Source organism: Balearica regulorum, chromosome 9 (assembly GCF_011004875.1).
Source record: "Balearica regulorum gibbericeps isolate bBalReg1 chromosome 9, bBalReg1.pri, whole genome shotgun sequence".
Lineage (NCBI taxonomy): Eukaryota > Metazoa > Chordata > Aves > Gruiformes > Gruidae > Balearica > Balearica regulorum.
The window spans coordinates 353,510-366,592 of record NC_046192.1 but is presented as its reverse complement, the minus strand read 5'-3'; the positions used below and the strand labels follow the sequence as shown (position 1 = coordinate 366,592).

The 13,083-nt window shown below is 53.8% G+C and overlaps 1 protein-coding gene across 2 annotated transcripts in view; it reads left to right on the top strand.

Moving 5' to 3' along the window:
- Positions 1-13,083, top strand: part of HDLBP (high density lipoprotein binding protein) — a 38,660-nt gene that overhangs the window by 12,386 nt on the left and 13,191 nt on the right. The window contains exons 1-9 of one of the 2 annotated variants that reach the window (XM_075760623.1): positions 2,264-2,397; positions 6,681-6,748; positions 7,300-7,412; positions 8,330-8,484; positions 9,020-9,235; positions 10,833-11,039; positions 11,505-11,720; positions 12,555-12,761; positions 12,975-13,082. In XM_075760623.1, the coding sequence (XP_075616738.1) occupies positions 7,337-7,412; positions 8,330-8,484; positions 9,020-9,235; positions 10,833-11,039; positions 11,505-11,720; positions 12,555-12,761; positions 12,975-13,082 (1,185 nt within the window). In that variant the 5' untranslated portion in view covers positions 2,264-2,397; positions 6,681-6,748; positions 7,300-7,336. Of the gene's footprint in view, positions 1-2,263; positions 2,398-6,680; positions 6,749-7,299; positions 7,413-8,329; positions 8,485-9,019; positions 9,236-10,832; positions 11,040-11,504; positions 11,721-12,554; positions 12,762-12,974; position 13,083 lie in introns of those variants that run through there. The other variant, XM_075760624.1, reaches the window with a different exon arrangement.

The window sequence follows — 13,083 nt, the reverse complement described above, 5'->3', positions numbered from 1 at the left end:
CCACTTCCAGCTGCAAATAAAGGAGGAGCTACAGAAATACACGGGGAAGATTCCCTCTTAAACAGTCCCAGAGAGGAAGCTGTGATAAAAGCCAGAAATCCATAATGTCCTAGCAACCCCAGGGCTGCAGCTGCACTACGTAGAGCAGGAGCGGGACCCAGGGCTGTCCCATAGGTGCAGGCGGCACGTCCCCGCAGAGGGCCCCTGCTGAACCAGGTAATGAGATGGAGTTGAGGGAGAAGGATGTTGGTGTTTCAGTAAGATGCTCTAGTCTGGGGGTTGTGATGCCTCTATGGTTCCCAGGCACAGGAGATCGCAGTAATTACCTGTGTCAGAGTTAATTGGACACAGCAAAGTGGAAACTTTGAAAGGAGGCTGCTTGGTTTGTGCTGGGGAGGTAAACAGGAGGGAGTGAAAGCACCAGAAAAGCATCGTGCACATCGAGCGAGGTTCAGAGTGCTAGGCTCCAAGTCCCAAGTTACAACCCCCCCACGCTCCCAGCTGCTGCCTGGAAGCAGAAGTGTCCAAAGTTTGGAGGTGCTGTGGTTTACCCAGGTCCCTGGAGCTCTGCTTTTGCATGAGCCACCTCTTTCTCAGTAGGCACCAGCCTGCTCACGTGTCTTATGGGGTGCTGCTGGCATCTGCCGCCTGGACGTTTTTTGTCAGAGGAGCCTGAGCCAGCTCTTGGAGCATATATGACGTGGCAGCAGTGGTTGCTGCCTTTCTGTGCGGCAGCCCCGTGCTTGGAGCGGTATCCCTGCATCCTCGCAGAGACGGACAGACTTTTTGAGGAGAGGCTGGGGCGGGGGGGAGATGGATCGTCATGGTGCCTGGGCAGGGTGTCAACTCCTGACGACTGTTCTCCCTTTAACGTACTTCCTGATTTCACCCACAAGTGTATTTTTATTTACAGTGATAAATTGTTTGTGTCAAAAAGTTCAAGTGCTTTAATGATGTCCTCCCAGCCACAGGATTGAAAGAGGAAAATGGGAGAAATCTACTCTTGGTCAATAATAATAAGTAATCATAATTTTACTTAAGGCTAAATACCATCTATGTTTCCATAAATACATCACATGAATATATCTATCTAAAAATTACTGCTTGTAATCAAAAGCAGTTATTCCAAAGACCTTGCATTTCTGCAGTCAGAGCTCTACAAAGCAGGTTCTTGCATTTAGTTTGCCAGGGTCTGGGAGAGAGCAGGGTGTGAATGAGAAAACCAGTCGCTAAACACAAGTTACGAATGATGAGGAAAATTAATCCTCTTGTAGGAAAACGGGCAGAGACTGAGCTAATGCAAAAATCAGTTCAAATTCCATGTATTTTTACACTGATGTGACTTTTTCCTCAGTTCCCTGAGGGTGCAGGGGTAATAATTAAAAACATCTATATTGCACAAACTTTAATAAACATCCTCTCTGCAGGAAAGGAGGGTGTTGTGCTTGCTGGCTTGCCTTTCCTCTCCCTTGCTCTTCCCCGTTTCCAAATTAGAGATGGGAATAAGGAGAGGGGCTTTTCTGGGGGGGATGAGGGGGTGGGTATTGGTGTTTTGTTTGTGGTTGGAGGGTTTTTTGTTGGTGGTTTTGTGGGTTTTTTTGGGTTTTTTTAATCCTGCACTTACCTTGTCCCTTCTCCTGTCTGTACCCTCAGCATGGAGTAGCTGCTGCTTGGATGCAGGCCATGCAGGAGGAGGAGGAAGAGCTGGCCTTGGGGCTGGAGCCCTGGTGTCCCTTTCCACTGGTGGGACAGGGCAGAGGCCCCGGGTGTTTGCAGCTCTCCGGTGCCAGCCGTGGTTTTAAGATTGATCAGAGCCTTCGCGAGCTGCTCCAGCTCACTAACCCTGTGCGAAACCGGCCTCAGCCAAACGAAGCCGGTAATTCTCAGCTCTGGGGAGCTGAACCGAGTCCCGGCACTGCACAGGGGCCCGGGACAGCCGGCCGGGCAGGCTCGGTTCTGCAGCAGCTCTGGCCCTCGCGTCCCCCGGACCTCCAGCCCACGGCTGGGAGGCCCTTTCTGCACCTCAATCCGTTGTTTAAGGGAAGGCGGCCGGGGGCTTTCCCGCGGGTGTCAGTCCGGGGCGCCGAGCCGGCGGTGGGTGAAAGCCACCCGCGGCTCTCCTCCCTCGCCGTGAAGCCGGCTGGGCCGGGCGGCGGGAGCGGGGCTGCCGCCAGAGCCGCAGGCTGCCGGGCCGGGCTGCTGCTCCGCTCCGCCGCGGCGGGGCGGCCCGGGGCACGCGTGGCGGGCCGGCCCCGCCGGGAAGGGGCATGTCCCGCTGACGTGCGGGCCCGGGATTGGCAGCGGCCCGGCCTATATAGGCGCCGGGGCGGGCGCTGCGCCGCTCTCCCAGGAGCGCTCCGGTTCTCCAGCAGGGCGGGCGAGCGGGCACCGGCCGGAGTGAGTCACGGGGATGGGGGGCGGCCCCTCCGCCCGCGGCCGCGGCGCCGACGTGGAGGCTGGTGGTGGGGGGGCGGCCCGGTCCGGCGCGGCCTCGCTTCCTCCGCCTGGGTAGCGACGTGTCGGCGCCACCGGGAAACTCCGGGCCAACTTCTCGCTGGCCGGGCCGGGCAAAGTCCGGCGGGGGGGGGCGGGGGTCCGGCGGCGCGGCCTCGGCCGATGCCGACATGGCTGTGCCGGCCGGCAGCAGCTGTCGGGTAGCGCCGGCGTGCAGCGCCGTCCCGGGACCGGGTTGATGGGGACGCTGGGCCACGCGGGTGCGTGGGGAGGGGGGCGGCCCGGGCCGGGGCGCGGCGTGGACCCTCTCGCCAGAAGGAGACGGGTAGCGGCGGGGGTCGGGGCGGCTCCACGTCGTCCGCGGCGGTCGGAGGGGTTTGAGCCTGCTACGAGCCAAAACGGTCGACGGCGGGCGTTCGTCCTGCGCCGGATCAGCCCGCGGAGCGCCGGCGGCGGGCAGCCTTCCCCCGGGTCGCGAGGGCCGAGCGGCTCCGCTCCTGTCGTGACTAGAGTGCCCCGGTCCCGCTCTCTGGGCCACCGGCGGGGCCGAGCGGGCGGTGGGAAGGTGCTAACGCCGGGCTCGGGGCAGGCCGTGCCCCCCCCCCCCCCCCCGCCAGCCCAGCGCCCGCCTCTCTGCCGCCAGCGGCAGCTTTCCGGCAGCCGCGGAGCCGTGCTCGGGGGGCTGTCACACCACCACCGCCACCCCCCCGCGGGAGCACCTTTCCCCCGCTTGCGTGATGCGGCCGCCCCCGACCTGCAGCCCGGGGGACTGGGCTGGGGCTGCCGCTTCTACTGCCCCCACCCCGCGGCGCCCGCCGCGCTCCCGGTCCCGTACGGTCGGCGCGTTGGGGTGCACCCCCCATCCCCCCCCCAGCTCGGCCCCGCGCGGGTGACAGCGGGGCCCGGCCGGGCCCTTTAAGGGCGCCGCCCCGCCCCGCCGCGCCGCCCCGCCTCCGGTGTCGGCAGTGCTGAGGTGGCGCTGGCGGCGCCGCCCGCCCCGGCCTGGCCTGGTCCGCGGGGCCCGGCGGCTCCCCCGCCTCGCCGCGGCCGGGTACCGCGGGGGGAAGCGGAGGGGGGCCTCTCCGCCCGGCCCCGGCGGCGTGCCCGTTGCCCGTGCCGTTGTCCCGGGGAAGGCGGGCGCTGCCTGAGGTGCGGTAGCGGTACAGGCCCGGGCGGGCTCCGGGCGCAGCCTGCCCCGCGCGGGAGGCGCTCCCCGAGGCCGGCTGCCCCTCTGGGTGCGCGGCCGTGGAGTCCCTTCCCCAGCCCCGGTGCGAAGCACCGCCGGGGCCTGCCGCGCTCGGGGCTGGCCAGGGGGACACGGGCTGGTGCAGGTTCTCCCTGGCTGGGTGGCGCAGAACCTCCTGTCTGAGGGCAGGAAGCGAGAGTGGGAAGGCGGCTGTCATGGCGTTGGGGGAAGAGGGCATAGGTCCGCTCTAAGTCTGGCTGTGTCGAACACACCAGTTGTGTTGCGCTCTCAGATGTAATGCTTCAGGAATAGGTGCGAAGGGCAAGACTCCATCCTGCCACGCAGCAGCTGTCCACCTGCGCTGTCTCCCCAAAATCAAGGGGCCTGGGCCTTCAGTTCTTGGAGAGCCGGTCGCTTTTCAGAAAGCAGGTATTTTCATGTATGACCACCCACCTACCAGGAGATCCCCTGCCCCGCGTCAACATCTGATGGAAGATCGTGGTGCCACAGCCAGCCCCAGCCCAGTTCCTCTGTGCAGTCCTTGCTGCATCTGGTGTTAGTTACCTTGATTAACAAAATGCTGATATTTTTATTAAATACAGTTTTAAATAACACGTAACTGATGTTTCTGTCCACAAATACCGATTGTACTGGCAGTGTAATTCACGTCTTTGCTTTTGTTTCTCTTCATACAAATGTTTCCCGTGTGGTTAGGTCTGGCCCTTGCCGGAGGTTATTTTTAGGATTATTTCGTTCTCTTTATTTTAAGTGCGCTCTAGACTTCTGAAACTTTTTTGGCGCACAAAGCCAGTGCTACAGAGGGTGTACAAACTAGGCAGTTTAAAACCTGTTGACCCAGTCAGCCACACGCTAGCATGACGTAGCTGTAACCTTAGTTTCAAAACCTAAAGTGGGAAGTCGAGGAGGTGTAGGCTCCAAATGCGATGCCTGAGCTGCTGGTTTTGATGTTATGTTTAAAATACCATTCTGATGGCCGCCTCTGATTTTGGCCGGAGATGAATCCCTGAGGCCTACAATATTCCAGATGTTTGGGGTTACTGGAGACGAAGAGCATTTGTTCTTAGCTTGCTGCATGGGTGACGAAGCAGAAATTCGTGTGGATAAATGCTGCCCTTAGATTCCTCTTTGAATGTCTAGCTGTTCTCTGAGGTGGAGGCTGCAGGGAAGGTCTCCGCAGCTGGTATGGACACAGTGAAACCAGCAGCTGTGCCTTGAGGTCGTGGCTTGCAGGCAGGTGCTATATTGGGTGTCGTTCATTGACTGTTCATCTTTACACTCCTCTCAGGAGCAGAGCCCGTACGAGATGAGCTAGGTGGTGCTCTCCTGAGAAATGAGGGTTAAAGGCACATCCATGGCAAGGCTCTAGCCAGACCTTGGCAGCTGCTTGTGGTGTCTAGGGTGCTTCTCGGTCCTGCCTGCGGCTTGCCATGAGGTGGTGGCACCTTTGATAGTGACCCATGGGCTGGAGGAGCCGACGGCTGAGCCTGCAGGCCTTGCCCAGACAGTCTGGGACAGGTGCCGTGCCACTCACGCACTTTCCTTGCTTCTGCGGCAGCTTGAGCCACGCAGTTGTGTACCACGGACGTGTAGCCACGTGTTACACCATGGCGTAACCATGGACAGCGAGGAGAACTCAGGTATTTCTCTGAGATCAGATTACTAACCACCCTTTTGTGTACACCAGCAAATGCCTCTGCACGCTGCAGCAGCTGTGCTTCAAACAGCATGGCCGGCTGGCTGTCCTGGGAGCTGCCACCTCACAGTAGCAGATCGTTACAGGATTAATTGCAACGTTGGTTCTATTTCTTTGTTAGCGCAGGTGGTGTTGCCTTGTGCCTGGTAAGACGTGTGTTGAAGTAGGGGAAAACACCCCGGCCTTCACTGAGGTGTGGATCAGGCCTGTTACTGCTCTCCTTGTTCTTCCCTCCTTTCCTTCTGCCGTTGTCGCCTTCCTTTACTATGTCACAACGCAAGCGTGAAGTAGGACACCACATCAGCGACGCTGTGGTTTTGGGAGCCTTTTCTGGCATGTCGGGAGGTCAGAAATGGCCGCTGTCGGTTTACTGGAAGTGTCTGAGTTTGCTGTTCAGAAGAAGGGCTGAGCACAGGGCAGGGTGAGAGGGGCCTCTTGTCCCATGAGCAGTCCGAGGCACTGGATTTTAGGAGAGTGCAAGCCCTGCAAGAGCTCATGTAACCGCTGGGGCGGACTCCAGGTGTGGGGAGTTGTTCTGCATCTGGCAGAGTGTGTACTGTACCAGCTTGTACGTTGTCACTTCTGTTCCTAAAGGCATTTTCAGTAAATGTGCAGATCCAGATACAGGAGATGTAAAGCTCCCACCAACAGTGTATTTTTTTTGCCTGGTTCCATCTTATGTATGCATTTAAAATAGTTCACGTAAACCAGCGTGGGTTTTGTTCTTCCAACTTGCAGACTTAGGCCTAGAGACAGAGTTCAGTGCCTGGTACCTGATCTTATTACAATAAAAAATGAAGAGGTGAACCGACCAGCAGCTGTATGGATAGCCCTGAGTGTTTGCCTTAGTTTGTGAGGATGTCTGTGTTGATTCACGCAAGCTCCACTAAACTACATTCCTAACTTCTGACTGATGGCAGTGTTGTTGGCAGGTTTTCAGGTTGTTAGTCTCCTCTGACTAGATGTTGATGCTCTTGCTTGCAACCCTGAAATTGTATGTCTCTCTTGCACATCTGTTATTAATTGACTATATTTTTCCCTGATACTGGATGGCTGCTCTTGTAGCCAATGCGATGAAAGAGTAGCTACTCCAGGCTTCCTACTGTGAGGTTTAAGTAGATAGTGGTGTTGCCTGCAGCTCTAGGAAAACATGACAGGTAAAGCATGGCGAGATGTGACTCAGTATGAGAACATTTTGGATAGGGTGCAAGTTTGAAACACAGTACAGGCAGTGTTCCTTTGAAATTTACAGTAACAGGGGTGTCGCATTTTCCTGTTTTCTTGGAGCAGTCACATACAAATCTTTTTTTTTTTTTTTCTATAAAGCAAAAGCTGGCAGGCTGACAAACGGGCAGTTTACAGGACGGACTCTCTGGCTACTGACCATTTAGCTGGTAAGTTCTTATTTTGGAAGAGCCAAAAATCTTTCTGTTGCTGAGCTTGCTTATCAGAGTGGCTATCAGAGTGGCTTTCCGAGTGTATCCCTAAGTCAGCGGGAGTTCAGGCACCTAAATAAGTCTTTTTCAGGAAGAAGCAGCATCCTGGGCCATTTTTGTTTTCTCTCCAGGGTTACACAATGATCTTGGACTGACTGTCCAGACCTTTGGATACTCGTTTAAAAATTTCACACCATTAATAATTGATAGATTAATTAGACTATGCTTTAACAACTTCTGGTGTCCCCCTTTCCAGCAACCTTAGATTGCACATCCTCTGCCTTCTTGATGGGGAGCTGTGGTTTTGGTGACCTCTGTGCTGTGAGGAAATATCCCCCTGAGTTCCTGTCTGGTTCAGCAAGAGAACTGGGCAGCCAACTGGCACTCTAGGTGCTTTTCAAGAGGGTGACTGGAAAAGTGCTCAGTAACACATACTTTGTCTTCCTGGAGTGACTTTTGTGCATCTTGAATGGTGTTGGTAATGGCGTCGCCACCTCTGTCTCTTCTAGTGGCATACCCGGATTGTGTGTGGGTGGGAAGTCGACAATGAGCTCCGTGGCAGTTTTGACCCAGGAGAGCTTCGCTGAACACCGCAGCGGCCTGGCTCAGCAGCAGGTGAAAGGTGAGAAAACAGTTGAGTTCCTGTGATGTGCCTCTAAACACAGACTGCACAGGCAAGGTTCCTTGCTGTTACCCAAGCTCGCTCCACATGTCTGGTTCCCCACAAGTGCACAGACGTTGCATTCTCCATTCCTAGATTGGTGGCCTGCCAAACTGGCTTTCCAGCACCAGCAGCCCAGTGGCGATGCTGCACAGTGCAGGGCCAGGAGGAGGCAAGCCTCAGTTCTTCATAGACCCCTGGCTAGCAATGCGGTCAGCCGTGGGACGGGGCATGTGCAGGAGTGGGGCGTTGGGCTACAAGAGAGCCTCATGGGATCGGTGTGCTGGGCTGTCATTTCCTTCCTTTGCTCAGCCAGGTGCTGGGGAAAGTCAGTGTAACTGTATTGGCTGACTCACTGATGGGTTTCGGCACCCATCCTCCAGCTGCAAGCTGGCCTGCTTGGCACAGCCCAGTGCACAACTGAGTCGGTACAGACTTTCCCTGAACTCTTTTCTACCTATAGCATTTCTCTCTGCCTTCCTCCTGGGTGTATGCTTGTCTTATCCCCTTCTGACCTGCAGCCTTGCTCTGTTCCTTTCACTTCTTTCTGCTCAGCCTCTTCTCCCCTAGTTAAGCTCCTCTTGACAAATTTGACAGTAACGTGCTGTTTGCTGCCACCATTCACTTGCACGCTCACTTCCTGCATCTCTAGTGCCAGCTCAGACAAGGGTGGTTGTTCGTGGCATCTACTGCAGTCTGTACTGTGGTCAGTTGTGCTCCAGACTTGGCTGCTCCGCAAGCATAGCTGTAATAGGATTAATAGTGCACAAGTCATTAGCTCTCCCTTGTTAGCGGTGCCTAAATACAATCGCAGTGCCTATGAATAGGGCCATTTCTGCGGGGAGAGCATCTCATTTACCCTGTTTGCTTCACCCCAGTTACAGCTTTAAACTCCGAAGAAGAGAATGATCCTCCAACCTACAAGGAAGCCTTCCCTCCGCTCCCTGAGAAAGCACCATGTTTGGAAGCTGCCCAGGAACCTGCTGGGCCCTGGAGCAAAATCCGACCAATAAAGGCTTCTGTCATCACTCAGGTTGGTGGGAGTGGGTGTCTTATCTCCCTCCTTTTCCCCCTTCCAAAAAGCAGGTGAAGTGAAGCTTTCCCTGGAGTATGAAATCCTTCAAGTGTCAGATTGACAACCTCTTTGTTGTACTTTACCCTGGGGCATGAGGAGGGCTGCAGCTGAGAGCTAGGACTGCTCTGGAGGGAGGCGGATGTTGGAAAAACGTCCAGAAAAAGCTCTGCATCCCTGTTCCACAAATAACTGGAACAGGCCTGAAGGGGGAATTGCAGAATTCAAGTAGTGAGCACTAATCCATTAAAGTATTCCCCCTGTAGCACGTACTTTGGGAAGACACCCAGTGTGGGACAGACTGCCTGCTGCAATGCCCCCGCGCTTTCTCTGGTCACAGCTAGTGTCACCCCTGGAAAAGGCTGATGGGTTGCACACACCTGGGAACTTAATATGCCAATAAAGTCCTGTATGGCAATAAGAGGGAGGCTCTGTCAATCACAAGCATACTGACTGCTTGCTGTGTCTTTCTTTTATCTGTCCTGCGGCTGAGCAGGTGTTTCATGTGCCACTGGAGGAGAGGAAATACAAGGACATGAATCAGTTCGGAGAAGGCGAGCAGGCCAAGATCTGCCTTGACATCATGCAGAAGACAGGAGCTCACCTGGAGCTGTCTCTCGCAAAGGACCAGGGCCTTTCGATCATGGTCTCTGGCAAGCTGGAAGCAGTCATGAAGGCTCGGAAGGAGATTGTCGCTCGGCTGCAGACTCAGGTGAGGGCATTGAACTGTTTCTCACTTCATCTTTGCTCTTCCCCAAGACTCACAAATGCTTTGAGACCCTCGTGTGTGTGTGCTTATAAGCCAAAGAGGTGTTATTAGATGACTAATTCAGCGTTGCCATATATTTTCAAAGCACACAATTGGCAACTTGGAATGGAAATGAGGCTTAAAATAGGGTTCAAAACTAATTACAGGCCATGGTGTTGCATGAAGGGTGGAGTCTGCAATCTCTGAACACTTGAATTGCAAACAGTGACTTTGTGCTGAGGTGCTGGTGCCGGAGGGGGTGCAGGTCCCTCGCACAAAGGTAGTAGTGTGTGAGAATGGGACTGTGCTTTCTCTGAAGTCCCTCAGAGGAGAGCGTGGAGGGATGGGAGAAAGAAAAGTAGAGAAGAGGAAGTTCTGCCAAAAGTTGAAAGCCTCAGGATTGTGTAACTCAAGCCACACTGGTAAGGAGCCAGAGCCCTGTTGTTTCTCCTTTCAGTCCTATAGGTTTTGATTTCTTACCTTCAGATTCTTGAGTTCATAATCAAGATGGTAGTTCTTGTTAGGATATAACACAGCCAGGTTTTAAAGTGTAATGTCAAAAGTAGTTAATGCAGTAGTTAATACCATGTCTGCTTAGTGATGTTCCGCCCATGTGTCATACCCTGCCAGAGGGAAGGGAAAGGGACAAACCCTGCATAATGTGTATCTGAAAAAATAGTTCAGGTCGTACTGCCGCAGATTCGTGACCCACTGTCCTCAAATATACCTCCTGCTGCCCTGGCCCCAGGTCTGGAAGGTGTGTCTGTCTTCCCAACTTCCTCTGGGCTTGCCTGCCTTCAGTACAGGGACACAGAGTTGAAGAGTCACACCGAGTGATCTTTTGCTTATTTTTATTTTTCCCATTGTAGCTTGAATTTTAAGTGTCTGATTACTGTTAGTAGTTACATACTCACAGGCATCAGGAGCATGGTAGCAATCATAAGCTACCAGGTCAGTAAAAACTCAGCAAGAAGGGAAGAAATCAGGGATCCCTGTTTCAAACCATCCCTTTACCGCTATATCGAGAGAAGCTCTTGGGACCCCTTTTCCAAGAGAGGCCTTCTAGAAGCAGTCCCAGGAGCAGTACTTAGTAGCAGTAAGCATCTCCTAGCTGTCTGCCTGCTGGAATAGGTTTCTGGTGTTGAATTTCTGTTTCCTAGGAGTCAGACCGTGTCTTGTTCTCTGTAGTCTTGGCAGCAGATGTCAGAGTTCGGATAAACTCCACCCATGAGCCATCATCTCAGTTGTGTCTGGTACTGCTCCAGTACCTCTCTCCAGGAGAATAGGCACCTCCTTGTATGTGCCGAAAGGCTTTTGCTAATTCAGAGTACCAGTCCTGGGCTAACGGAAGGGTTTTGAAGGAAGGGTGAGTTTTAGACTCCTGATCTACAGGCACTGTAGATCAACTGTTCTGGTACAGTGTCAGTCCTCAGACAATGTGCTGGGAAGGCGTTGTGTTTGCTCCTCAGTGGTACTGCTAACTTGCTTTCTCTGGCTCTGTTCCTGTGGATCTGCCATGCAGGCAAGGGTTCTCACAGATGCTTGGTTCTTGGTGTTGCAGGCTTCAGCAACAGTTGCCATCCCCAAGGAACACCATCGTTTTGTCATTGGAAAGAATGGCGAGAAGCTGCAGGACCTGGAGCTCAAAACTGCAACCAAAATCCAGATCCCCCGCCCAGATGACCCCAGCAACCAGATCAAGATCACCGGCACTAAAGAAGGGATTGAGAAGGCCCGACACGAGATCCTGCTTATATCTGCTGAGCAGGTACTTCAGTACTGTGATCTCCCTCATGGCATTAGCTGGACAGCCATTTTGCTTCTCCATGGTATATTAGATGTTTGTAGCCTCCATGGCCACAGTCAGTGGCTAATACATTAGTCTGAATGGAGATGTATACTGTGCCACTGGCTGTACAAGCACCGTGGCCAGCTTCTACAACTTGTGGTTCTCCATTTTGTCCATGTCTGAAGTCAGATAAGCGTGTTTCACATTCAAAGTGAACCATATTAGATGCCAGCTGAGGTAAGGCAGGAGATTACAGAGGTGAATACCGTATATCGTCATCAGCAACAACAGTATTTGTAGATTGAAAGGGATGGAGATCTACAAGCCTGCAAACTGAAAAGGGTGCTTGGGCCAGAGTGTCAAGCAGTGGGAACTTAGCTGTGTCTGGCAGAGACTGTAATATGGAGGGCAGTTCCCACCGCGGTCTGTTCTGGGCTTTTGCAGGATAAGCGTGCTGTGGAGCGGCTGGACGTGGAGAAAGTGTACCACCCCTTTATTGCTGGCCCTTACAACAAGCTGGTGAGCGAGCTCATGCAGGACACAGGGACGCGCATCAACATTCCTCCACCCAGCGTCAACAAGACAGAGATAGTCTTCACAGGAGAAAAGGAGCAGCTAGCCCAAGCTGTGGCTCGTGTTAAGAAGATCTATGAGGAGAAGGTATGGGTGGCCCATAAAGCTTCCCGTCTTCCCCCCAGCTGCTTGTAGTCCCTCTTTCCTTCTTGTTGTACTTTTGTGCATCCCTCTGCATCCTCCTGATGTCAGCTCTGGCTCAGCAGCCCTTGCAGTACCTCACCCTGGACCTTACCATTTCCTCATTTGGCAGAGTGGGACTTGGGGCGATACTACCAGGGAGGTGACCGATTTCTTGCTTTTCTGTGTCATGGGAATTAGCAGACCACAAAGAGCTCCCTTGGCTCTTGTTCACGCAGGTGCTACTAAGGAAGGAAGTGTCTACAGTGGTGGCCAGCTGACAGTATCAAAGTTGCTACAAAAGTAGAAGTTGCTGAAGAGTGAATTTCACTCCAGTTTATTTTCCACAGCCCCCATTGCTGTGAATATCCTTGTTGTGGGTTGTTGGGCAGTTTTTCCTCGTGGTTAGGTCTGTATTTGTACCAGGCTGGATTTCAACAGAGATAATCAGCTTACAGCCTCATAGCCTACATGGTGTTTCATTACAGCACTGCCTGGGGGACTACGGGATGTCAAGCCCCGTTGGGCAGGAGAGGTTGTGTGCACGTGGTCTCTTCCATGTAGTGTCCCGTGGAGCTTGACACAGGATACTAGTTTCTGTACATCACCTGTGAACTTTTGAGCACAAAGCTTTCTGTGGGCAGGGGCCCAAAGGGTGCTAGGGTACGCAGAACCACTGTGCTCACCTTTACTTTGCTCTTTCCTGGGTGCAGAGTTTCACTGCATCTTGTGCCTCTTCCTTTCGCTCTTGTCCTTCCCTGCCCCCTTGTGATTGATGCCCCAGTGCCTCTGCCCCTACAGAAAAAGAAGACTACTACCATTGCAGTGGAGGTGAAGAAGTCCCAGCACAAGTATGTCATCGGCCCCAAGGGGAATTCCCTGCAGGAGATCTTGGAGAAAACTGGAGTCTCTGTCGAGATCCCACCCACTGACAGTAGCTCGGAGACGGTGATACTGCGAGGCGAGCCTGAAAAGCTTGGGCAAGCATTGACTGAAGTCTATGCAAAGGTACTGACAAGATGGGCTAGGCCTTCTTTGAAAGTCCCTAGAGATACATCCGTGAGCACTGACTGGTGTAGGGGGGTGGTCTCTGTTGACCTGTTGGAGATGCAGCTTAGAAGTCAATACTGAGGGTGCAGCATGGGAATTTGGCACTGAATTTTTGTGAAGACCTCTTCCAGTCTGTCCATCAAACAGCTTCTCTGTTTTTCTGTCTCTCAGGCCAACAGTTTCACCGTCTCCTCGGTCTCTGCCCCCTCTTGGCTTCATCGTTTCATTATTGGAAAGAAAGGACAAAACCTGGCCAAAATAACTCAGCAGATGCCAAAGG